Source organism: Dunckerocampus dactyliophorus, chromosome 5 (assembly GCF_027744805.1).
Source record: "Dunckerocampus dactyliophorus isolate RoL2022-P2 chromosome 5, RoL_Ddac_1.1, whole genome shotgun sequence".
NCBI lineage: Eukaryota > Metazoa > Chordata > Actinopteri > Syngnathiformes > Syngnathidae > Dunckerocampus > Dunckerocampus dactyliophorus.
The window spans coordinates 21,457,080-21,485,030 of NC_072823.1; the positions used below are offsets into that span (position 1 = coordinate 21,457,080).

The window sequence follows — 27,951 nt, forward strand, 5'->3', positions numbered from 1 at the left end:
GGAGAGCGCCGAGTATCCGGGCGACAGGTACGATGGTCTCCGGTGGTGAGTTCGACTCCACCGGGGAAAAGATCCTTGATAATGCATCAGGCTTAATATTCCGTGATCCAGGTCTGTAAGTGATAGAGAAATTAAACCTTGTTAAGAACAGTGACCATCTGGCTTGGCGAGAGTTGAGTCTGTGCGCTGAGCGTATATATGCCAAGTTCTTGTGGTCCGTAATAACTACCAACGGCTGGGCTGCACCCTCCAGCCAATGTCTCCACTCCCGCAGCGCAAGCACAATGGCCAGCAGTTCCCGATTACCCACATCATAATTTCTCTCTGCCGAGGTGAGGCGACGTGAGAAAAAGGCACACGGGTGCAGCTTCTGGTCGACTGGTGAGCGCTGGGATAGGACCGCCCCCACTCCCGTATCCGAGGCATCAACCTCAACGATAAACTGCAAGGCAGGATCAGGGTGAGTAAGGACAGGGGCAGACGTAAACAGTGTTTTAAGCTTGGTAAACGCTTTCTCAGCTTCAGGAGACCAAACAAAGGGAACTTTTACTGATGTAAGCCTTGTCAGAGGTTCTGCCTTTATGCTGAAATTACGAATGAACTTCCGGTAGAAGTTCGCGAACCCCAAGAACCTCTGCAAGTGCTTCCTTGATTTGGGAGAAGGCCAATCGACCACCGCCTGGATCTTGGCGGGATCGGCTCTTAACTTGTCCTTCTCCACTATAAACCCTAAAAAGGACACAGATGTGGTATGAAACTCGCACTTCTCCGCTTTGACAAAAAGGCGATTCTCCAACAACCGCTGAAGGATGCAGCGTACGTGCTGGACATGCTCCTGAAGGGAATTAGAAAAGATCAGGATGTCATCTAGATAAACAAAGCAGCAGTGGTTAATCATATCCCTAAGAATATCATTTATTAAACTCTGGAATACAGCGGGTGCATTGGTGAGGCCGAAGGGCATAACGAGGTACTCGAAGTGACCGAGCGGTGTATTAAAGGCCGTCTTCCACTCGTCCCCCTCTCTAATACGAACCAAGTGGTAAGCATTCCTAAGGTCGAGTTTGGAAAAAATCTTGGCCGAATGAAGGGACGAAAAGGCGGAGTCCATGAGAGGAAGCGGGTAACGGTTCTTAACGGTAATGTCATTAAGGCCGCGAAAATCAATACAAGGCCGCAGCGACTTATCTTTCTTTTCGACGAAGAAAAAACCGGCCCCCAGTGGAGAGGACGAGGGGCGAATAAGTCCGGCAGCCAGAGAGGACGCAATGTATTCCTTGAGAGCAAGTTGCTCGGGTCCAGAGATGCTATAAAGTCTAGCATTGGGTAACGGTGCTCCCGGGAGGAGTTCGATAGCGCAGTCATATGGACGATGGGGGGGTAAACTCTGAGCTCTATCCTTGCTAAAAACCATGCGGAGATCATGATAGATGTCAGGAACACCGGTAACGTCAATATTCTCAGGGCTGTTAGGCTTACCAGAAACTGTGGGTACCGCGGAACGTAAGCAATTAGCAAAACAATGGCTACTCCAATTGATTATCTGTCCCCTCGTCCAATCCACCATCGGGTTATGAATTTGCAGCCAAGTGAGACCCAAAACTACGGGTGCGGATTGAGACGGAGCGATAAAAAAACTAATGGACTCATGGTGGTTGCCGGACAACTGAAGGGATAACGGAACGGTTCTATGAGTGACTACCGCCAAGGGACGTCCATCCAGTGAGTGGACCTCCTTATGGTCCCTCAACTCAACCCCCTGAATGCCATGTTTCTTAACAAAATTAGAGTCAATAAAGCAATCATCCGCCCCCGAATCTACTAATGCGGAAACCTGAACATTGACGCCCCCTCCCGTAATGAGTCCCGTCACCTGTAGTCTCTTAAAGACTGCTGGAGTTGGAGCCGACGCCGGAGGCCTCTCAGCATACTCACAATGGCCCTGAGCAGGCTGACTCTCCCTTGACTTGGATACGGAGGTCGATCCTGCTCCAGTCTCCTTAATGACGTCAGGAGGGAATCCGGAGCGGCGTGTCGGGCGCGCTGGACATCTGCTGATGGTGTGGTTGGGCTCGCCGCAGTACAGGCAAAGGCGGAGTCGTAGCCTGCGTGACCTCTCTGCAGCAGACAGGCGTCTTCCCCCCAGTTGCATCGGTTCCGCAAAATCCTCGGTGGCCGCCGTAGCTGGGACTCCCTCTGTTCCGCTGGTTCCAGGTGTTAGTGGTATCAGCCGAGTCTCCTGACGGTGGTTCTTGGCTGATCCTGCAGGTAGTCCCTCACTCCGTTCACGATCACGTTCCCGGAGGCGATTATCCAGCCGTATGGCTAGGTCGATAAGCTCGTTGAGCGTGGTGGTGAACTCCCTCACCGCCAGTTCATCCTTAATCCGCTCGTCAAGAGCCTTGCGAAATATTCCGCGGAGCGCCTCCTCGTCATATCGGCTTTCTGCCGCCAGCACCCTAAAGTCCACCGAAAAAGCCGCTACCGAGCGTTTGCCCTGTCGTAGGTCCAACAATTGGTTACCGGCCTCCCTACTACGGATAGGGTGATCGAAGACCTGTCGTAGCTCCTCCAAAAAGACGGAATAGGAGGTGCGCAACTCCGGCTTAGCTTTGCTCACCGCTATAGCCCACGCTGCTGCTTTATCAGTAAGTAAGCTCATTATAAACGCTATCTTGGCCTGGTCGGAATAGTAAGTGCTGGGTTGTTGGTCAAAAATCAGGGTACACTGGTGTAAAAATTGTCTGCAATCCATAGATTCCCCCGAAAAGCGTGGGGGGGGTGGGAGGCTAGGCTCGCGACTATTACTGCTGCTGGCAGCAGGTGCGATTCGAACAACCTCTGATGAGGGAGCTGCACCCTCCGACTGTCCTGGGTGAGCGCCAAGTCCCAGATGCTGCTCAATAGCACTAATGCTAGTGGCGAGGGCAGCCAGGGACTCCATAACTCCCCGGAGGGATTGCTCATGGCTGCCGACAAGCGCACCTTGTTGGGATAATGCGGCCTTGATATGTGCGAACTCTGCGGATTCCATGTTTGGCCAGATTGTTCTGTTATGAACGGCCAAGGCCGTGAGACAGGAATCCAAAAATGCAGAGTCGGATAAGTGAAACAGAAAAAGTCTTTAATACAAAAATGGACAACAAAAGGGTACCAAAAACAACACAAGAAACAAAGTACAACAAAAATACATCCGGACCTAGTCGCGGGAAATAGTAACAAAAAACACTGCTTGCAAGGTGAGCTGAGCAGGGAAAAATACGAACAAGTAACGAAAAGAGCTGCTAACAAAAAACTAGCAGAAAGTACCAAAAATACAGCTACTGCTGAAGACGTCAAGCAGGCAGGTAGGTACTTACAGGGAAGCCGAGCGAGGGTCAGAAAGCCAAAACACAATGCACAAGGACAAGCTGGAAGGAGCTGAACAGGGTGTAGCAAAGGGACAATCTGGCACTGGATGTGAGTAAGCACACAGCTTAAATAGAACAACTAATCAGGCACAGGTGAAGATGATCAGCAATCAGGGTGCTCAGGAGTGTGCTGCAACAGAGAAGCAGTAGAAGGCAGTACCGCAGCACACAATCCTGACAGCAGCAGCCACTCCAGCATCTTATTGTCCTTCTTTTTCAGCCACTCCTCTGCTGCCTTGGCCATATGTTTTGGCTGAAAGACCAATTCACGACCCATCTATAATGTTTTGGCTGAGGCCAGGAGAAGTTCTTATCCTATGTGGGAAAATCCTCTTGTACCCCTAGCAGAGAAAGAACCCCAAAGCAGAATGTTTCCACCACCATTTTTGACAGAAAGGATGGTGTTGGGATCAAATTCATAATTCTCTGCATTGAAATGCCACCATTTGAGTTGATGCCAAAGAACTCTATTTTTGGTCCAAACCTGTACTGGCTGCACTGCTACATTACCAGATGTACTTTAAAGGATTTAAAGTACATCAAGTAAACAGTGTCTTGACAGTTCCAAAGATAATAAATTCCCCTATTCCCTCTCCACAGTATTGAATGTGTGTGTGTGTGTGTGTGTGTAAAGAATGTCTGTTATAGGCCCAGCTCATTGACGTTTGTGATGCGCAGTGCGGAGCTGAGTGATCGGGCATAGATGTCCTTATTGGATATGAGCTGCCCGCTCCGTGGCTCTGCATTAAATTTGCACCGGATAGGATATTAATGATTGGATAATTTTATTGATGTTTGCAGTATTGAGCATATAAACAAAATGTTCTTTTGAAGCATTGTGCGAGTGTTACGCCCTGCGGGGAGGGAGGAGGAGGGAGTGGTCCCACTTGTGCTTAAGAAGGCATAAGTCCATGTTAAGTCCATAGTGTATTGGAAAAGAGAGCGAGCAGATCAATGGCTGCTCAGTGCTCCACACGCACGTCGTGTTATTTTCTTTCCGATTCCTGTCCACTCGTATCCATCCCGACACTGCTCTGATAGATCTGACATATTGCTGACATGATCATGAAGACAGAGCGGGATCAATCCAACCAGAGACTGTTTGGCTAGTATTGGTTAACTCAGCTGGAACTTAAGGCTTGCAGTTGTGGTGACGAAAAGCATGTTTTTTTCTGTCTTTTTGTGTGTGTTGCTGTTGGATCAGTACATACTGCTGCAAAGTGTTGGGAAATGAAACACAACTCTCTTAAAGTGCAGATAAGTTTTTTTTTTTCTGTGAGTAGGATGAGGACTGATCAAACAAGATGAAAAATGGTATGACGGAGTGGAGGAGACTTGTTTAATTAAATGGGAGGCTTGTAGTGGGATAGAGGGATGTTGTTGGGGTGCATGCAGTGGGTGCATGGTATACAATACAGTGGAACCTCAAAGCACTGCCGCTGAGATGGTACAATTACGAATTCCAAAAACATTTTGGGGAAAAGTACACGTCTTTTGTTGCACAAAACTTTGAGGTTTACATGATGTTAAGGAAAGACGTCAGCTCAGCTCAGGAGACTGATTGATTCTGGGTACGATTTGTCATGCATGCGAGTTATAGAGTGGCTTTAATGCCATCACTCTGTGCCAGTTCGTAATATATATATCTAGATATATGTATATATATATATATATATATATATATATATATATATATATATATATATATATATATATATATATATATATATATATATATATATATATATATATAGATAGATAGATATTGATAAGTTGCACCTGACTATAGGTCGCAGGACCAGCCAAACTATGAAAAAAGTGTGACTTATAGTCCGGAAAAGAAGGTAAATAATGCCACTACCTACCAACGTTACTCCAGCGGCTTATAAATGACTCTGCACAATACAGATAAACACAATTCTAAATAAGCTATAAACTCAGATAAATTGCAGTACTACGGTGGTGTGTGATGGCAGAAGCAAAAGGGTGTGAGTGTGAGTGCGTCCTTATTCTAAAAGAAGGGGTGCCATACGTGTCGTCAGTTGCTATCAAAGTTTATTTTTAATAAACGTTTAAACATTTTTTCAAATTAATTATCAAGAAAGATTTGGGGTAGCCAGTTTTACCATGGAATAGATTACTTTCTATGGGCAAACATTTTTCAAAATCCAAATCAATGCACAATTTTTGTTGAAGAGGCTCCAGCAGTGGGTCTGGGTGGTGGGAGGTACTTCAGACGTCGGGAAGGATAGAAGCAAAGTGTGATGTTGATGAAGTTTCTGATTATCCCTCCTCCATGGCTCTAGGAAGAATTACTGAATGCCATTTGGGTCAGTGCACTTTATGGAAGTACACTTATGAAATACACCTCTCCCCCGCTTTTCTCTCTTTCTGTTCTCCCCCATATCTCTAACCCACCCTCCCTCTATACCCCTCCTCTAATTGGAGGTGCAATAAAGGTGCATGCAGGGGGTCAGTGGTTCTTCAAGGTGAGCCCGAAAGCACGTTCCTCCTGAAGATGAGCGCTCTCTGCTACTTAACTAACTTATTCTAAGGAGGCTTTTAAATAGTTGCACGATGAAAACTAACTTCTCGTACCCTCAGTGTTTCTCCGTGTCCTTGTAGCAGCAAAGGGCACACTGTGGGTGAATCAGCCAACTCACTCCGTATAGCCCACATCCTGCCAAGCAAGGTCTCATGGGACAAGGAAAACTAGATGTGAAGGAAGGTATTTGCTTTAGGGAAGAAAATGGAGACACAAGAAAAACAGTTTGGAAGAGAATATACACCACAAGTCAATTTACTTTGACTGCCTGCTTGGTTTTTTATTGTGCGTTGCTGGTGATGAGTCAGAAGTCTTTGTCTCTGCATGAGTACCACCTCTGACCAGTAGGGGTCATTGTAGTTCAACTTGAAGAGACTTTTTCCAAACACGCGTATGTGTTCATTTCAACTCACAAATAGCATCCTTTTTATTGTGCTTTTAATGTCCAGTTTTGATTGACACTGTCAGAGAGGCATCCATTTGACAATATGTTAGGTTTTGTGGCTGTAATGTGCAGCAGTGTGCATGATACTGAAAGAGATCTCCCGTATTTGCCCCTCGTGTAACTCAAGGTAACCACAATATTAGAAACATCTCTCATGTATAACACAGGCCAGTTCTAGCCCCTTTATTAAGCACTTTTAAAATCTAAATACCCACTTTTCCCTCCTTGGCCTTTGACCCTGCATGAGACATGCATGGAAGGTGTTGAAAAAGTAAATCAGTAAGCAACTAGGAGTTTAAAAATGACAACATATAGCAACATATATTATATATGGTAATAGAATAGTAATACATTGTTAATAAATAAGCAACTTATAGGTGGAGACATTAAATAAAGACAAAGCAAAGACATTGAGAATAAATATATGAATACTGGATTAAAAATATATTTTACATTTTTTTTCCTTGTGTTTTGTTTTGTATAAGTGTTTGGTCATTTGTCTTTTTAACTATATTTTTAAAAATAGTTTTCATGTTTTACTTATCTGTAATGTACAAATACTTTGTTTTCAACTGTGGTTTGCAGTTAAAGTGCTGTATAAATAAAGTTGGTATGTATGATAGACCACAAGAAACAACCACATTAATTAATAAATATTGTTATCTTTGTAAAGGCACATATTTTGATGCAACACTCACATTGGATCTCATTAGATTGTGCAGATGTGCCTAATATCGTGGATCGGTGTGTGTTTAAATATGAAGAAAGCAAATCAATCTGTCAAAGAGCGACGTGGAGTGGCACAGGATGGAACACAGTCTGCCGTCTGACTGTGGCATACAGCAGGCTGATAAAGGCCTGGTGAGCAATTGGCAGCAGGTGTGCGGCAGGTGGCTCTGCCCCAGGCACTTCCAAAAAAGGGTACTGCTACGCAGAGGAAAAAAGCGGCAGCAAAACCAACACAGCAGGATCCTGACACAATCAACCTTAATACTGGATCCTGATGGTTTTGTTGAGCAACTTTCACGATGCATACACACTGTACAGCATCCAAAACAATTGGTGGATGTCCAGTGGGATACACTGTTATCATCAACAGCCGTCTCTTGTTTAGTGTGATTAATTGAGTCCATACCCGATCGCGATAAGTGAATTTCCGTGAAGTAGAATTCAATATTAATAAATAGAATCTATTTGTAGCAAGGACATAGAAAACCTGTTTAACTTTCTATGGCTTTTACCATTATTAGAGCCCTGTGGACATGAAATGACACCCCATAGTCACCTTCACACTTATTGTATTGTATTGTATTGTATTGTACTTTATTTATCCCACAGCAGGGAAATTCACTTGTTACAGCAGCAAGCAAGATACGCAAGTAAAGAACACATTATATTACCCAATATACAGTAGTAGACATAATAATAGAAAATAATCCATCTAAGACATAAATAAGCGAGCACCTTTCGATGTCTAATTTCACTTTCACGTTCACGTGCTGCCACCAGACGATTGTGCCTCACTGGCTGTCAGGTGATTAAACTTATAGTTAACGAAAAAGAACAAAAGTGACGTCCTTCCTATCAGTGTTACTCGGCCAGTCCCCCACTCCGCCTACGCATTACTCCACCGCGTGCACGTATGAAGTTGTCTTTTTCTTTTTGGACAGTATTAATAAGTATTGGCATGCATACGTAACAATGAAACGGCCAAAGTTGGGTCGTTGTAAACCGAGGACCACTTGTAATGTTCTTTACTATGCTGCCTTTGGTCCCATGACAAACCTAGTGTGAACACAAAGTTAACTGCACTATAAAATACTCTATCTCGTTTTAAATTTTACCAAACCACTACTGTGTGTACGCAGCCTAGTGACTTTAAGAGTACCTTAGCTCTTTTTTTGCCCACTTTTGCTCTACATGACACTTGCACAGCACCCCTCGCCACTGACCTCACAAAGCAGATGAATATTAGATGAAGCAGAAGCCGATAGCAGAGTTCAGGACAGCAACGATTTCAAAGGCAGGGAGCCGCCATTAACAGTATATCTGAAAATAGACATAGGATTTTCCATAGATCATTAATGACGGGAAATCTATCCCTCTTTCCCTTTCACCATCCCTCCATATATATTCTGTATATATGTATACAGTATATACCTCCCCTCCTTGCTGTAGTTTTCCACCTTTGCTGTATTTCACTGGTGTAATTTTTTATTTCCTCACATTTTCCCATAGCTTTGTCTAGCTCCCATTATCTGACAAATACACCTGATAGTTTGTCTAATGTGTGTTTGGTCCATAATCCACGTCCCCTCCGCTCATATTCCTTGTTATTCTACTTTAGAGCTGTAATCAGGCAAGGCTTGCCAATAAAGTTTATTATACAGAGCTAAGTGTCAATATCACTCGCACGCCCAGGGCAGAGAGGTCCCTTTAATTAGAATGGGAGACAGGGGCGGCTGTGCATGTGTGTGTCCATGCATGCTTATGTGTGTCTGCCATGTTTATAAACGCCACTGTTGGTTTAAAGCATCAAAAATTGTAAGTCCACTCAATGTGTAATAGGATGCAGGGGTAGAAAAAAAAATCATAAATGGGTCCAACATGAAAAAAAGCAGTGCCTTTATAGGAAGATCAATTCTTGCTTTACATGACTATAGAGGCGAGATGTTTGAAATCTACGCTGTTGGTCCGAACAAACAATAATCCCTGCGATATGAAGTATTGATTGGGTCCTGCTCGCTCTCTGTGCAGCTTTATTACTCTGACAACTTTAAGGGTTTTTATGAAGATGGTGTAACCTGACAGGAGGAAACTTTCAGCCATATTTATCGTTGTATGCACGCATTGACGCTGAACACACACCCGATTTGAAAGCTATTTTTTTTCTTCACGGAGCAATGGACAAAATAATCTGTTCTAGTGTCAAAAATGTCACTGCCATTAGACTTTTATTAGCTGTACAGACAAGTAACAAAATAATTTAATAGGTAAATATAAGACAAATTAAGGCCGGGCAGTGGTCTAGTGGTTAGCATGTTGGCCACACAGTCACAGTCCAGAGATCGGGAAGGCCTGGGTTCGATTCTCCCTTGGGGATCTCTGTGTGGAGTTTGCATGTTCTCCCCGTGCGTGCGTCTGTATTCTCCGGGTACTCCCACATTCCAAAAACATGCATGTGAGGTTAATTGGAGACTCTAAATTGTCCATAGGTATGAATGTGAGTGGGAATGGTTGTTTGTCTATATGTGCCCTGTGATTGGCTGGCAACCAGTCCAGGGTGTACCCCACCTGTCGCCCGAAGTCAGCTGGGATAGGCTCCAGCATGCCCCCACGACCCTAATGAGGAGAAGTGGCATAGAAAATGGATGGATGTTATTATATGGGCATTATAGCTGTCATAAGTGTAAAAAGAAGTTAAGCACTGTTCTTGTAAACAACAAAACTCGTCACATTAAAGTAATGTTTTAACACCCTTAATGATCATACAAGGGTAAAAATAAGTTGGCCGCAGTTAGTGGTGAAACAGAAAAATAATAAAACAGCAATAATAAATCATAAACAATAATAAAACAGCCTCAACAAAACTTAACAAAAAAGGTAAGTAAGTCGGGTTGCATATGTTCTGAACTGTCACACAAGTCGATAAAGAAATTAGGCAGTGCCAATTTTAAAAAGGAAAAACAGCATATATATATATATTAACATACCATGTTTGATCAATTTCTATTGATTTTATATTGATATTAAAATGTTAAATCAATGAAACACTGCCTCAAAAAGTGAAAGTTGGATTGTAACGCTTTTATTGATCATACATGTGTAAAAATAAGTTAAGTGCTGTAAATTGTAGAACAGGAAAGCAATAAAAATGCCTTAATGTTAATGGAGAACGTGCAATGAGGTGATGACCTGCAAGTGTAAAAAGAAGTTTATCACTGTTGATATTAAAACATAAAAAGGTCAAATCACTGCCTCAACTTGTGAAAAGTATTTTTTTTAAGTTCAAAGTAACATTTTTCATTGCACAAGTTTAAAAATAAGCTAACCGCACAAAATAGTGAAGTATATTAGTGCAGAAAAACAATAAAACAGTCTTAATTTAAATGACATAAAGGTGTGATGCAAAGGTAAATCACGTAAGTAGTAGAAGTAATCCCCTGTTAATAGTACACAGACTCTCTACCTCAAAAAAAAAAAAAGAAATGTGTGAGTTAATCATGTGATGCTTACTGAACCGAGCAGTTATGCATGACAACGGTTTGACCTCTGGCTTTTTGTGCGACTTTAGAGGCACATTTTTGCCCAAAATGTGGACAAATCCCAAATGGGTTGCCGTCAGGTGTTAAACGTTAGAAGTTCTATTCTATTTTTTTTAATTCAATTTTTATTTTTTTTTGCATTGGACTCCCCAACAAATACCCCCTGAGTTCCTATGAGGCCACTTCCAGTTCAAACAGTCTGCTTAAAGTGTTGATAGGAGTCCCTCGCAAGATAATTCCAGCAAAGTGCATTAAAAAAAAGAAAACACCTTCCACTCCTAAACACCAAATTCCAGTGGTGGTGAGGGGCGGGCTGGCAGCTCCAATCTAATAGTAAAACACGAAACCATTTCCCATTACAATGTAAAGAGATTAAAGACAGATTAAACGTCGGTGCACGGGAGCCGGGCCAACGGCGGCCACCGATAACTGCGGCGGGAAGGGGGAGGACGCGCAATGAGGGAGAGCAGATGGGGGAGTAATTTGCGTGGGATGTGCTAGATGGGGGAAACATGGCTGTGTGTCAGTGTTGAGCGATGCCTCCCGTTCTGAAAGAAATCAATTTAGGGCGGGATGGGAACGGCATGCATACAATAATTGAATATTACTGCTTACTATCTCCTTCACATGCACGGCCAACCCGAGCTCGGGAAGTGGGGGATTGGCTTTAAGGCCAAATATTAAAAGACGCTGAGGGAATATGCAGATAATAAGTTGATCCTCTAAATAATCTCTTCAAGTTTAGCGCGTGATTGAGTAGTGGAACTGTGTATGGAGAGTGTTTCAGATTTATCTTTTTGTGCACCGGGACCGTGACCCATCAAATCTGTCGGTTGTGTCTGAGGCCCGCATGGCACGATCAATAATCACAACTGTTAATCAATGCACTTTTAAATGCGCATCGACTCTGCTTAGAAGGTTTGCCTCGTTGATTGGTTTACATTAGGCTAAGTAATGCAATCAACCTGTCGTAAAGAATAGAACTGTCTTCACTGTTTCATGTAGTTACTCATGTCATTTTTAGGCATCTAGCGGTTGGTTAATGTGCTTATATTGCATTAAACACTTTTTTTTCACAAATCACCTTGGTGCTCGCTGTTTCTACTGGCAAAAGCAGATACTACTGGGTACTGTTGCAATCGTAAAGAGAGCTGTCTTCACGGGAACTGTTTCAAGTGGTAGCTGATATAATTTTAGGCATCTGGTGGTCAGTTAATGTGCTTATTTTGGATTGTACCCTTTTTTCTACTCTGTATCAACTCTATTCACCGAAAAGCAGGTGCTACTGTGTACTGCTTCCAGTACCTGGTCAGTCGAGTTCCAAAAATACTGTGTCGATATAAGCCACTTCCAGATGCTCATATTCAGCATTTTCATGAGAATACATGGCTAGAAAAGACAAAAAAACCTTGCACAGGACACTTTATGTAGTATTGCACTCCAGAGTTTCTACTTACCTGCAGCACTCCATTTTCTTGCTGCCCTCAGTCTCCTCTTGGATAAAATTGGTCTACATTGCTGTTGTTTGTTAGCTTTTCTCATACTGACGGATGCGTTCAATGCCGCATGGTATTTGTGGTACTGTTTCTAAGTGGAAAACCAACTGCCTAAAACTGAGTGTGTGCTATGCAGAGGTAAAGTGTCTTGACTCAGAAAATAATAAAATAAGGCATTGAACTACGAAATATTGTACAGAATATTAGCGACTTTTTCATGAAAAATGACGCACTATAATTACGGCAGTGGAATACTGTCATACATTTTGGATTACTCAAAAAACATTTTGTCTATTGTAATTTACATGGCACTCTATATACTTAGAAATACAAAATATTATTTTTTAAAATAAATTATTTATTCTATTATTTAATAGATTATAATATTATTCAATGTGCATTTATATGAATTTTACATGTATTTATTTTCATATTATATTTAATATTTTTATTTATTTATTATACTAATTGTAAACCCTGGAAAGGAAATGCATTTAAAAGCCTTTCTTAATTTAATAACTTTAAAAATATTTAATCCTTATCAATATATTCATAATAATTATAGATCACGTTATTATACATATTCTTAAAATTTGATTTAGTGTTCTATAATTAGCATTACATTTTTGTACTGATTAGCTGGAAGAACTCGCATGTTTGTGGCATCTATTTAAACTTAAGTTACCAAATATGGTTCACGGTCATATAGAGCAATACTGACTATCTTTATCTTTATTATCTGCACAAATATACACTTTTTTTCCTGCATATCAATACTAGAAACTTTCCTATGACTGATGCTTGCAATTAGCCCAGAACTGATTAAATCAAAGCTAATTCAATCTTTAATTGCCGCCTCATTTTCACTTGACTCCTCCGTACAAACTCTCATTAATTGTTTGAGATGATATTAGCCTGCACTGTTACCGATATCATTTAATCATCTCTTGAAGGTAATAATCAGCCATATATCAGGACGCGTGATCAGGAAACATTTAATTAGGATAATTACTCATTAATCCACTGAAGGGCCCCACCTCTTGCTGCATGTGGAAAGGTGCCTCACCATGTGTTTGGATTGGTTGTGTGTGTATCCATGCGTGTATGTTCACACGGCTTTATCCCAGTAATATTCGTCAGTGTCTGATTTAGTGGAGTCAGGTTGCAATAGCTGGGCTGGGAACCACTACATTTGTCTCCATTTCTTAATGGTATTTCAACAGCTCCTATACCGGCGGCCGTTCCTCATTTTAATGACTGGAGAAAAGAATGTCTGTTTGTGTGCGAGCATGTGTGTGTGTATGTTTTTTTCCCTTCCATCCCAGTAAGATGCAAAGATAGATTGGTGCTACCTGAGCTTGTCTTTTGTACAAATACAAAAGTACATTAATGATATTTCCATGATTGATGCAGTAGTGTCTTGTGGCCATTGAAGTGACAACACAAACACGCGCGCGCACACACGCGCACGCACATACGCGCACAAACCCACACACACAAACCCACACACACAGATGGTCCGTACAAGATATGACAATTACAAGAGTGGCTTTTAATCAATCTGAATGCAAGCTGAGACGGGGTGAGTTAAAAAACGAGGTATCACTGCCTCTCCATCTTTATCTCCCTTTTCTCTCAGTGTCCTTCCATCCTCCTGTGGTTCCACGCAAGCAGACTATTTAAACAATCCCACTTTCCCCCCTCTCTCTTCGTTAGGAGTGGGTATTTACATATCATTCGATATCGGTGCCAATCGGTACTTTTGAAATGGTTCCGGTGCTTAATATACAAACATACAAATGTTGTCCAAAGAAATGCTTTTTTTTTTGGGTTGTACGGAACTTTCTGACATGCAAGTTGAACAGGATAGTAATTGGAATACAGCGGTACCTCATTTTTTGTTATTATTTTGTTCCAAAATTCTTCACGAAAAACAAAAATTTCAATTTCTCCCATTGGAAATCCAATCCGTTTGAGACACCCAAAAATAGTAACAAATAGTAATAAATAATAGTAATAAATAATTATAGTATTATGTGCAGAAAACAATGCAAACTAATTATAAATTATGAGTGCATGGAACTTATTGTTGATTATTTATGGAATTGCTGGCATTTGCAACCTTTTTTGGACCAATGGTGGGTCATTTAGAAGTCACACTCAATAAAAAAAATTCAAGGGCAGCGAGTCAGAAATGCACAGGCTGCTTTGTTTGGGCACTCGATTTTACAGAACGATACAGTGTAGGGCAAACGGACAAGTTTGTTACCTATAATATTGTATGCAATTTCATACAGCGGACGAAAACGGGCAAAGACAAATGTCTGTACCTAAAAATGAATATAAATATAAGGTAGAATAATTACTAGGGCTGTCAAATGATTAAAATGTTTAATCAGATTAATCAGTTTTCAAATTAATTAATCATGAATAATCACCACGTCTGTATTTTGCTGTATTTTATTGAAAGAAAGATAAATGACAGGGCGGGATTATATATATTTGTATGTATTAACAGCGGCAGATTGACTGTGAAGTTAAGAGATGGCACACATGTCTGAAAATCTATTTACCTAACACTTGTTTCTTTACTAGCAGAATGTTTGAATCAGACTTTAACTGTGTTATTATGAGCAATGAGGAGTTCCGTTCAATGACACCACGTCATTTAAGCACGTTTTGAATGAATTTTTGGTGTTTTCCGAGCATACTTAAATGCAGCAAATTGCACTTCTGCAATAAAAGTTACAATGTGAACGATAAGAACATCCACTCATTGTTTTTCTTTACATTTCTGTTTATTTAGACCACACATACGCGCATAATAAAGACGTTGTGATATTCGGAGTGTCCATGAATGCATCTTGCGGTCATGAGGACGTGTCGTTGCACTGACGAATGGACTTGGAGACATGTTTGTTTGGAGTTGGAGACACATTCTGTTAAATTCCGGCGTATAAGCCGCAACCACTAAATTTAGAAGAAAAAAACAGATTTGTTCTTGTTTAAGCCGCAGGTGTGCACGTAATAAAATGGGATATTTAGTGCACAAAAAGACGTTACACAGAAAGATATTTGAAAACTTTTAATCAAACAGTGCGTGCCAGACAGTGGTGCACAACTTGTTGAAAACAGTGCCGAATAGTGCATGTAACGTACAGTAGATAACAATAGCCTACACCCCCTTCCGTGTCAGAATTAAACAACATCCTAATTCCTTCATCACAAACATTTTCGGCTCTCTCTCTTTTGGTAAGCTGTGTCCTCCTTCAATTGGCAGTAGTCCTACGTGAAGCAGCCATGTTTCCTTGTCTTGACAGCCAAATCCATTGCCATCCAGCCATCAATCTTCTATGCCGCTTATCCTCAAATCCATTGCCTTTAACTTGAAAGCGGCATCAATTTCATTTCTTCGTGTATGTTCTATGATGGAAGCTTATCACCACCAGGTTGTCACTGTGAATGTGCACAACGCGCCTACATTCCGGTACAGTAGGTGGCGGTGTGCACATAAACATTGGTTGAGACCCACCATAACCAAGAAAAGAAGAAGAACGTCTACATCCGGTTGTTTATTTTCGGTAATCAGTGTTAGATTGATAGTTCGATACTTTATTAATCTCCAAAAGAACAACACAACATTTTTTTTTGTTTTATATGCTTTATTGTATTGTTAATTCTATTTATTGATAGGATACGTGGCCGGATATGACGTTTACGTCTGTGGCGCCACATAGTACTTTGCGTAAGGTTTCCGTAGGGTCGCTTGTGAAATTGCTGGATATTACACATTATTTCTGCCGGAGTTATCCTCTGGACTTCATAAGAACCACAGCACAGTGGCACTTTTGTGACCGCCTTCGAGTCATCGTAGTGCGTGGATCCCTGCATGGACTCTCATACGTCTCCGTTTTTATATGTTACATTTCCTTTTTGTTTTTATTCCTCATAAAAGGCTTTGCAATCTTGGCGGTATATTTATGTTGTTTATTGACTAATTCCAAATCCAACAATGTTTTACGTTGGTTTTAGTATGATGGACTATCTTAGTAAAAGCGTTTTCTGAATTACATATTTAAATGATTAGTAGTGGTTCTGAAGCATCATGGGAAATATAGTTTTTAGCCATATACACTCCTGATCAAAACCTTAAGACCAGTTGAAAAATTGCTAGAATTTGCATTTTGCACATTTGGATCTTAATGAGGTTTTAAGTAGAGCTACAATATGCAAAAACAAGAAGGGGGAGTGAGACAAAAAGCATTTTGAAAAAGTAATATATTGAAAACAACAATTAAACTGGAATAGGCTGTTTATCAGCTGATCAAAAGTTTAAGACTATCGCTCAAAAAATAACAAAAAACTCTCCAAACCAGAACAAAAAGTGTTCTCAGTAGGACTCAGTAATGAGTAGCTCCACCATTCTTGTTCATCACTTCAAAAGTTGCTTTGGGCATGCTTGATGCGAGTGTTTCCAGGAGGCTAGTGGGAACATTGCTCCAAGTGGTGAAGATGGCTTCACGAAGGGCATCAACTGTCTGGAACTGATGGCCATTTTTATAAACTTCCCTTGCCATCCATCCCCAAATGTTCTCTATGGGATTTAAATGAGGGGAACATGCAGGATGGTCCAAAAGAGTGATGTTATTCTCCCTGAAGAAGTCCTTGGTCAAGCGAGCATTGTGAACTCCAGCGTTGTCCTGTTGAAAAACCCAGCTGTTACTACACAGACGAGGGCCCTCAGTCATGAGGGATGCCCGCTGCAACATCTACATCCGTTTGACGACCCTGCACCACCTGAAGCTCCAGTGTTCCACTGAATGAAAAAGCACCCCAGACCATGATGGACCCCCCTCCACTATGCCGGGTAGAGAACATCTCAGGTGGGATCTCCTTGTCATGCCAGTAACGCTGGGAGCCATCTGGACCATCAAGGTTACACTTTTACTCATCAGAGAATAAAACTTTTTTCCACCTTTCAATGTCCCATGTTTGATGCTCCCTGGCGAAGTCTAAACGGGCAGTTTTGTGGCATTGAAGGAGACGAGGTCTTTGAATTCCTTTTTTGTTTTTTTAAACCCTTTTTTCCCGCAGATGCCGTCTGGTGGTTATTGTGCTGCAGTCGGCACCAGTAAGGGCCTTAATGTGGGTGGAAGACCGCCCTGTGTCTTGATGGACAGCCAATCGGATCCTCCGGCTCAGCGCAGGTGTGATTTTTTTGGGTCTACCACTTTACTTTTTTGTTCCATAATGCTCAAGGATCTTTCAAAAAACTTAGAATGACTGATTTACTGCACCCAACCTCAGCAGCAATGGCACGTTGCGAGAAAATAATAAAAAAATAATACAATAATAGATAAAAAATCATGCTTGTTACGTATGTGAGTTAGAGGTACTTTCTTCAGAAACTATTTTCTCAAAAATGTAAACAGTTACAGACTGTACTGTACAACTGTCAATTACAGCAACAATGCATTATTTAATTTAGCCAACATTTTGCAATTCGAAACACAAAATTACACCGCTTTACTCGCTCTAGATCAGTTTTGCTTATCAACAGTGCCTCAACTTGGTTTAGCCTCAGGCGTTGATGCCAAAGGTTCCAGTGGGCTGTCTGTTGGAGTCTGTCGCTCAAGCTGATACGGGCGAAGTGGCCGTTGTCTTTGTTGAACGTACGAGTCATAGAGGGATATTTTATGCTAGGCACAGCTTAAGGCTTCAGTCTTGCATTGTATCCCACTTCTGGAAACACTACAAACATCCTCAAAGCAATCATTGTTGAAATGCGCTGAGCATAACAACGATCACTTCAATGGCCGTTTTTTTTTTGTCCAGCTCTTCACAACTTTTTCATCTTTCGGCCAATTAGAAAGATGAACACTGTGAACTATGCCATTATTGCAACCTCCCGTGACACAAAGTCTTGGCATTCTCTCCAAAAACGTCCAAAAGTTAGCTTAAAACTCATCACAGAAAACATTATGCCAATAAGCGTCCCTGCAGGGTGTCTTACTGATATGACGTGACAGCTCAGGGGGCTACAGAGCATAGGGGCTGTCTTTAAGGTTTATTATCTTGAAAATTAAGAAAATGTGTATGTATTTAATGCAAAAAATGTGTGCTATTTCATCACTTTATCCGTATTTAAGGATTTTGTATGACCTTTAATTTAGTAACTATTAATTTAGCCGAGAGCGCCGACATCTACTCAGTTTTTCGGTTTTGTTAAAGTCGTTTTTGTTGGCACCGGGGCCATTATGGTATGGAATTTTGATACGCATCCCCACTCTTCGCCCCTTCCCTCCTGGAGCGCTTCATGTTTGACTATTAGCTGACATGCACACAGGGAGCATCGCTCATCTTCCCAATTTCTCCTCCCCTTTGCCTTGCTCCCACCACCTCCTCCCGTCTCTGTCTCCCTCCTTTCTCCTGCCCCATGTATAACTATTAGCAGACATGCTCTCAGGGAGTCTGATGAATATTTTAGCAGCCGCAGGGAGGGGCTGTGATCCTCCTCTGCAGCTTCCAGCACAGCTAATGGACCTGAGAGTGTGTGTTTGTTGGCCTCCTGCACCCAACTGGACTGCATTGTCCGTCTTTAGACCCCCCCCCCTCCATTTTTTTGTGTTTGGCTTGTGCGGGAAAATATGGGGGCATGTTGACTTACCAACGGTCTTTTTCACATGTGTGTCAAAACAGAAAAATATCGAATTAAAACTATTCACAAAACTTTTTCTGGAGGTTTCTTAGAAGAGCAAACAAGTAGATGATGAAATTATGTTCAACCCAAATCATATGTTTCTTCACTGCTCCCACTCCAGGCTCTACTGCACAGCGCAGCCTTAAGGTCAGGCATTTTTTTCCTCATCGGAAAAAATGTAAATGAATTCATTTGTTTTGGGTCAAACTGTCTCCATCATAAAACCTAATTATCCTACGGTAGCATTTTAACGTTGTTCACACTCATTCAAGCGTCGAGACAAAATCCGTGTATCATTCGTTCATTTGTTTTTCCTTTAGAAACACTAAAAAAAACGGATAACGACGTGTTTTTTCATAATTTGTTTTTTAAACAAAAGCAAAACATGAATAATGTTATTTTGTCTTTGATATCTATTAATTAAATAAAATATGATGAATGTTGATAACTAGTGTATAAAGTACATTTTGCTATACCGTTTTTGACACACTGAGTTCACCCTGACGAGGTTTGGAGGAGGAGGAGGTGTCAGCTAGTGTAGTTCGGTGTGCGATTTGCCGCTTTCAAAACAATGTGTAATTATGTGACCAAAAGCCTCCAAACTTGCCATTTGATCTATTTTGAATTCCCCCGGTCCTCCTCTGTGTGCACACCCAAGTCCACATAACACTATTTACCAGTGAATGGCAAAAATCAACTTTATAGGCTTATTCATTTTCTTCACATTTGATTTCATTAATAGATGTAAAATAAGAAAAACAAAACGTTATACATTTTTTTAAATTTTGTTTGAAAAAGAATTATGAAAAACATTAGCTATTATTTTAGTGTTGGTATCAAATGGAAAAACAACTGAATGAATGATACACGGAACAGACAAGTACATCACGTATGAATAAAACAAAATACAACCAACATAACGGAAAAATGCTCATCCTTTGAAGATTCCTGACAGACACCGATATTGTCCAGCACTTTATTACCAATACCGATATTTGATGGACTTCGCAGTCGCTGGAAAGTGGTATGTTTCGTGGTAATTAGCGCTGCAATTAGGCAGAGCCGCATTACACACGGAGCAAAACTTAACACTTTACAATCATTGCAAATTACAGATTTACAATCTGAAGGCGAAACTTGGAAATAATTCCCAGATCGCGGGCATACTGAGCTAGCAAACATGCTGCTCTGTGGAGCACGCCATCACTCATGTGCCGACATCATTTTCACCAGAAAAAAACGATATCTCGTTTTTATGCCAATATCGTCAGGCGATATTGTCAGACATCCCTAAATTAAACACTTTCTTAACTTAAGGGACAATCCAGCAAGGTGTTATAAAAGTTGAGTGAAATACTCACACAGATGCTCTTCCTTCACACAGTCTGGCATCTGTGTGGTGCAATGCACTGTATGTGTGCATGTGTGTGTGTGTGTGTGTGTGTGCGCACTAATCTTTAGATGAGGGTCTGGTGGTTAAATCATGATGCATAGTCCAGGGCTGCTCTGGCCACTGTCATTAATCAGTAGAGGGGCGGGGGGGACGTATCTGCTTTTTATCCATCTCTTAAATCAGTCACTGCAGCTATCGGCAGCTCTTCCTCCTTACCTCCTATACCTCCCCAACGCGCTCCCCGTCCATCCCACTTCCCGTCCCTCCTCCCCCCACGGGCCGCTGATTGAAGTGGCATTGTTTGGGAGACAAGCGGCGCTCAATCAATAGGCAGTCTCACTAAATTACCGTTTGCATGAAAAATGAAGGGTGGCCCAGCCTGATTCCTTTCAGCTGGGGGTGTATCTCCGCTTGTATGTGTGCAGATTGGAGCCAGAGATAGCCACTGTAAGGAGGTGTCATTTTGTCAGGGGAACAGGGAAGACAAAGTAGGCAGGTAGGAGAATGTGCATCTCCTCGCCGTCTATTAAAGCATTGCCAGACCACCAAGAGCTGCGTGAAGAAAGAGAAGATGCGTTTTTTCTTCTGCTTCACGTATTGATCAAGGCTTGTTAAGGACTCCTTGTGACCCTGATGCGACACACGGACCCTCACCCTTCCACTTCACCCCTCAACTTTACCTTTCACCCTTGACTTCTCTACTGCTGTTTTGGATCTCTCCACCTCTTAACCGATAGATGGATAGATCTTTGGAAGGGGTTGTTCCATGCGGCATGCGCGCGTCCCGTCAGATTATGGACTTCCCTGATCGTGTGTGTGCGCATTGTGTATGCGTTGATTTGGATGGCGAAGGTGTGCTGGAGTGAGGTCCCAGCCTCTGTGGCTGTTTGTGCAGCACCCTGACCCCCGGCTATTAATCATCTCTAGATGTGTGTTTACCCTCACTTCGGCTCGCCAGCTTGCAGGCACCTGGAGGGGCAATTAGAGAGGAACCACTGCCCCATGTGCTGTGAGGAGGATTGCCCCCCTCCCACTTCGCAAGTCTTTGGTCACACACACACTCACAAGCGCGCACACACACACCAAACCAGCCGCACCTATAAGGTTTTTATTTACTTTAAAAGCATCCTGCTGTTATTACAAGTGGCATCTTACCATTATGTTTGTATGGGAGACAGTTTGTGTGTGTGTGTGTGCAGGTGCACGCCAGTCTGCCGCCCCCGTAGGGCATACCAAAACATGCATTAGTATAAGTTACGTGGGGCCGAGCCTCATCCAGTGTACATATGGTAATGGATGGTGTGTGCGGAACATGTCAGCCACCTCATCATGTAAAAGCCTTTGTGTACAGGAGGGAGCATGGAGGGGCTAGCAGGTAGGCATTAGGCAATATAATGGCCTCTATTTTTACACCGTGGAAACACACTTGAAGAGGCGACGCTTGTGAAGCTTTCAAAAAAAAAAAAGACTTACTGGTGTGTGTGTGTTGGGGTAGGAGGAGAGGGGGTTACAAGTGGGTAAGTGAGAGAATAAAACTCTCAAACAGCCTGGCTGTTGGTCCTGTTTGCGCCAGTGTGTTTTATCTCTGAACTTGTCTGCTGTAATTAAAGCCACTGTTGGTAACAATGGTGTGTAATTACACTACCTCTCACAAGGAGATCATGTTTTCATTACAGTTTTGTTAACTGTTAGTTTGTAGGGCTATCAACACTTAATTCATCTTCACAGGGTAATGCATGGGTTATCAATGAACCCATTGGTGCAGATCTGGACAAAGGTGCTGATGCAGTAATATGACATTGCGCAGTTTTCTTTAATTTTTCAGTAACTAATGTAAGAATGAGTTTTTAAAAATAGAGTATTTATGAATGTATAGTGCTATTATTTATTACTATTGTGGGGAATAAGACAAATAATAATCAGAGTATGTCACTATTATTATGATATGCTGTAATAGTTTTATTGTTTATTGTATTGTTTTATTTTGTATCTCTTTAAGATTATTTTATATATATATTGTTATCATTATTTATATTTTACCATGGGTACCGAATTAATTATACTGTAATAATAATTGTGATATTTTGGGCCGCACGGTGTCTCCGCTTGGGCATCTCTTTGTGGAGTTTGCATGTTTTTCCAAAGGTATGAATGTGAGCGTGAATAAATGTTTGTCTATATGCGTTTGTCAATATGTGGCCTGCGATTGGCTGGCGCCCAGTCCAGGGTGTACCCCGCCTTTCGCTGCCCAAAGTCAGCTGGTATCGGCTCCAGCATACCTTTGCGACCCTAATTACTGTAGGATAAGCAGAATATATTTATAAAAATAATTTAAATACATTTTATAATAATGATGATAACAATTGCTACCATTATTATGACAAATAAATGTACATAATTTTATAATAACAATAACAATTATTATTAGTAATAATATTGTTATTATTAAACTTTAACTTTCATAAATTGTATGCATTTATTTTAAAATGAAGCAGCATAGAAATAAATTAATAAATGAATTTATATATTTCAATTTACTATAATATTATTACATTGACATTTTGAACTTTCAAAGCTAAGTTATGCCAATTCATCTGGTGTGCCATTTTCGTGCAGCCACAGTAACTGATGTGTGAGGTTTCCTGGCGGGTGCACCCGTATTTTATCACCAAAGCAGGTGATTGCAGGGTTGTCATAGTTACATCTAGCTGCTGTTCTCATTAATACATGACATTAAAGTACATTCACCACATACTTCAGCTTTAAAGTCATGGTACATTCCCACACATAGTGGTACATGTACTGCTGTCTGGCTGTGTGCTGGGGTCTTGCTCTGAGTACATGTACAGACCAGGGCCAGTAGTTAATCTCAGTGTGTATGACATGTGTGAGCTGAGGGTATTGTACTGTATGTTTCCTCCTCCCCTCACTCAGCTGTACTTAATGTAGCCCATAAAGGCTACACAACAATAAGCTACGCCTGGCACTCAGGCCACCATTCGGCACTACACTAGCCTGCTGAGCAGGATAAATGACTCCTATAAACCTGTCACAAACACACACATGCACACACACACACACACACACACACGCGCACATATAGGGGCGTGTGCACTATCTTCTCACATTCTCAGTGCACTTGTGTGCAAAGAATAGGATTATATCCTTGATTTGAACAAAAACATCTATGCTGTTTCCATCAGAATCAGTAACTCCATTCATGGATTTGGTGTTGTGTTTATCAATCACACACTGATTGAGACACATTCACATACACGCAAAACTTGAACAGCATTTTGCCGATTCATGTTCACTCATAATCTAAATGTGTCTCTCCGTTCACATGCACCCATATTTTCAAATTCAGTCTGTCCATTCACACATTGTGAAGCCTCTGTATTTTCCATTCACATAACCTATAAAGCAGTTTACATTGTGTTTACATACACTTCAAGCAAACATCAGCCTGTCATGTACGTCATTAGAATCATCCATGTTATTATTGTGATGATTATTATTGTCAGTCTGTACTAGTATGTTAAAACAGGCCATTTGCATTGCAGTAGTAGCATGAAGTCCATTTCTGGATTCCGCCTGGTGTTTATCAATCACACACTGAGTGAATCACAACACAGCATCATCCTACAGCCCTCATGTTATGTTTAATGACTTTCACGTTAAAGATGTTAGTGTCATGTCCCTCTATGTTATTTCCACCGTCACCTTGGCAACCGCTGGCGGAAATGTGTGGGTTTAGCGGCGCTCTGAGTTGATTTTGATAAAAATGTAAATGTGATGTAAATCCAAATATTTATTCTTTCACTTAAAATGAGAAAAATGAAAAAAGGCTAAACACATTATCGCTATTTTTTGCTTTTTTTTTTTTTTGTCTTGCCTATTTTCACACCAGCCGGGTATTCATAAATAAACCTCACAGATAATAGTTGACGACGAGAAATCCATTTTTATTCTTGATATTTATTCAAGCAGTTCCTCCGCCGTGTTTATACAAGGCGGCGTATTAAAAGATTGATTCAATTTGATGTTTTTGGAATCAAATGCAAACAAAAACAAGATGCTTCTGTCTTTCTCGTTCCCCCCCTCCACCACTCCAGGCTGAGAAGGTATTGTGGTTTATGTAAACAACAGCGCTCTGAGCTCTATTATGGTCGCTGAGCCCACCAGAATGATAGAAAGGGAAGGCAAAGATGGCGATGGTAGATGGCAGCAGGTACACTGTGGGTGAGAGGCTTAAAGATGGTGGAGCTGCTATCACATGACCTGATTTTGGTTGCTACACTGGCTTTCAGCATCTTTTTTTTTTTTTTTTTTTGCAAAATTTTTTGCTATACAATGCCACTCTCATCACTAATCCTGGTCATATTGTCCTGCTGGGTGTTAACTCATCTCTGAGATGCACAAGGAACAAGTGTGCTTGATGACAAGTGAGGGAATGGAGTTGCTCAAGGTGGGATGGGATGATTCTCCACGGGTGTCCACCAAACAAGAAGGTTTAACTGTCTGAAAGCGTCCTTCATGTCATTTAAATGCAATTACGTATTTATCCTCCTTGTTCCTGCGCTGTAGTGAATAACACTGAGCGTCTCTTCATTTCATCCGGTAGAGTTCCTCCTGCTCGAAGCGTGCTAGGCTGCAGTCACCTGCCTCTCTTATTATTGGACATTATTCCTCTGGCAGGGCAGAAAGGAAGAACGGAGGGGAGCTTTAATGGCACACCTGAATGGAGGGTGTCATATAATCAATGCATACAGACCAGCATTACTTGCCGTCACTGAGACACCATCACACACAAGCGCAGAGAGAAAGAGGAGGAGGAGGAGCAGGATGTTAACTCTTGAGAAAGGACAGAAAGGTAACAGCATATTCAAATTAATTGGCTAGTCAAAAACCTCGAAATGATCATACACTACGTTTGCTTTTATGCTCTTAGACCTCTCCTTTCTCACGCTTTGATTCACTTCACTTGATGTTTACATCAAGCTTGTCGGTTGTATTGCACGCTTACATGCAAAAAGCAAACACTAGTTTGCTGATTCATGTCCGCACATAATGTAAATATGTCTCTCCATTCACATACACCGGGAATGTCAACGTCAGTGTGTCCTTTCACAGTCACACAAAACGCAGACATCGGTGTGTACATTCACATGCACTCATATTGTTGGAACACCTGTCTTTTCCATTCGCATAATATACACATCGGTTTGGCCATTCACACTCGCACATAATGCCACAATCTGTCCATCCATTCACAGACACACATACTGTGTATGTACATGCATTTCTTCACATTGACATAATGTACGTAACTGTCTGTCCATTCACATACACATATTGTATATTTCACATACACATAGCAAGTATAACCATCGGTCTGTCCATTCACATACACACATGGTATGCATTACACTCCTGTTCAAAATTTTAAGACCAGTTGAAAAATTGACATTTTGCACTGTTGGGTCTTAAGGATGTTCTAAATAGAGCTTCAAAATCCTAAAAGAAGAAATGTGAGTGAGACAACAACATTTTGGGTAAGCATTTTATTGCAATCAAGCATTAAAGTGAACTAGGCTGTTCATTAGATGATCAAAAGTTTAAGACCATAGCTCAAAAACCCCTAAACTTCCCTAAAATAGAAATAAAATGTGCAAAAAAGGACTCAGTAATGAGAAGCTGCACCATTTGTGCATGCTTGATGCCAGTGTTTCCAGGAGGCTAGAGGGAATGTTGCTCCAGGTGGTGAAGATTACTTCACGGAAGACATCCACTGTCATGAACTGATGTCCATTTTTGTAAAATTCCCTTGCCATCCATCCCCAAATGTCAAAATCAGACGAACATGCAGGATGCTCCAAAAGAGTGAGGTTATTCCTCTGCAAGGAGTCCTTTGTCAAACGGGCATTGTGAACTGCAGCGTTGTCTTGTTGGAAAAAGCCAGGCATTACCACACAGACGAGGGCCTTCAGTCATGATGGATGCCCCCTGCAACATCTCCACGTAGCCATCTGCCTTTTGACGACCCTGCACAACCTGAAGCTCCATTTTTGGAAAAAGCACCCCAGATCGTGATGGTGCCCCGTGTGGAAAGCATCTCAGTAAACCATCAGGACCGTCAAGGTTAATTTTTTTCTCATCAGGGAATAAAACCTACTTCCCCCTTTTAATGTTCCATGATTGGTGCTCTTGTGGAAATTAATCGAGTGGATGCCTTTGAAGACTTTTTTTGTTCTTAAAACCGTTCCCGCACAGATGTCATCTGATGGTTATTGGACTGCACTCAGCAACAGTAACAACCTTCATTTGGGCCAAGCATCGTCCCGTGTGTTGACGAATGCCTAGGGAGCGGTGACATTTTCATAACTGTCATAACTGTGATATGACATATACAAAAAAATGGCCACGAGTATGTTTTTATTTTATTGTCAATGTGTGACACAGACAACTGGAAAATCAAAGATCAATTAGCCCTGGAATGAAACCCCATAGTTTTATTCTAAGATTCATAGAATAGATCTCGTAAAAAAAAATATGCATTTACTTACTGAAACTGACAGATGGACCGCAAGATAGGCTAGAAAGACGAGTGACTGCAAGCAATTCAGGTCTAGAACACTTACGGGTGTCACCGGGATCCAGATGCAAACAAGCCGTGAACACACATGAAGAAAGTGACATATTCACAACAATAGTAACATTCACTAATATTGTGTTGTGAGGTGTATGATACTGTATGTTTTACTGGCAGTGATAGCTACAACAGATAGCAGATTAGCCGCCTAGCAAGCGCATCAGTAAGGAATTAGAGCTGGATTAGCCATCAGCACTAGGCTGGCTACTATGGGGCATATTAGCTGGAGAAATGGGAATTGACTTATTGCCACCCTTGCTCACTTTTCCACGGTCAAACGTGTTGTGTTTTTTTTTAACCTTTCATTTCCATCTGTGTGGAAGTAACATTTGTCCCACAAAGTTTGCCGATGCATCTGACGAGGCGAATTGTGTCTTTTAGAAATGTAAAATGTGAAAATGGGTTTTGTGAGCTCATTAAGGCTCGAATGACATAGATAGATGCATCCAATCATCTCATGAAATGTATTTATGGTGGCCAGTTGCAAGTTGGTTTTCTCTTTCGCTCTCCTGTGAAGACGGCCAACATGGGTTCCTGATAACAGCTGTCAAATGACCTGAAAATGAAGATTGTTCAACATCATGGTTTACTCGAAGGCTATGAAAAGCTATCTCCGAGAGTTCAGCTATCAGCGTTCACTGTGAGGAACATAATGAGGAAATGGTTGACCACAAACACAGTTATTGTTAAGGCCAGCAGTGGTAGGCCAGGGAAAATATCAGAGAGGCAAAGACAACCCATAGACCACTTCCAAAGAACTATAACATCGACTTGTAGTTCGTCACCTGAGGTATGCAAAAGAACATTTGGATAAGCAAGCTTCGTTTTTGGACAAAGTGCTGTGGTGATGCATAATGCACATCTTCTGTTAATCCAATAAACCTCATTTCACTCCTGAAATATTGTTCCGTCCATCAGTTATTTCATACATTAAAATGAAATTGTAGAACATTTGCATACCACTGTATGCCTTGCCGTGTTATTTTTTGCGGCAGAAATAAAAAGATTAAATGTGTTTTGGTGTTACAAGCACTTTAAGCTCCAA

At 41.4% G+C, this 27,951-nt stretch overlaps 1 protein-coding gene across 2 annotated transcripts in view; it reads left to right on the forward strand.

Annotated features, from left to right (window-relative positions):
- Positions 1–27,951, forward strand: part of wwox (WW domain containing oxidoreductase) — a 241,343-nt gene that overhangs the window by 110,727 nt on the left and 102,665 nt on the right. Inside the window, exon 9 of one of the 2 annotated variants that reach the window (XM_054775915.1) lies at positions 17,256–22,461. The exons of the other annotated variant lie outside the window; for it this stretch is intronic. Coding sequence (XP_054631890.1) covers positions 17,256–17,444 — 189 coding nt within the window. The 3' untranslated portion in view covers positions 17,445–22,461. Of the gene's footprint in view, positions 1–17,255; positions 22,462–27,951 lie in introns of those variants that run through there. 2 annotated transcript variants of the gene reach the window in all.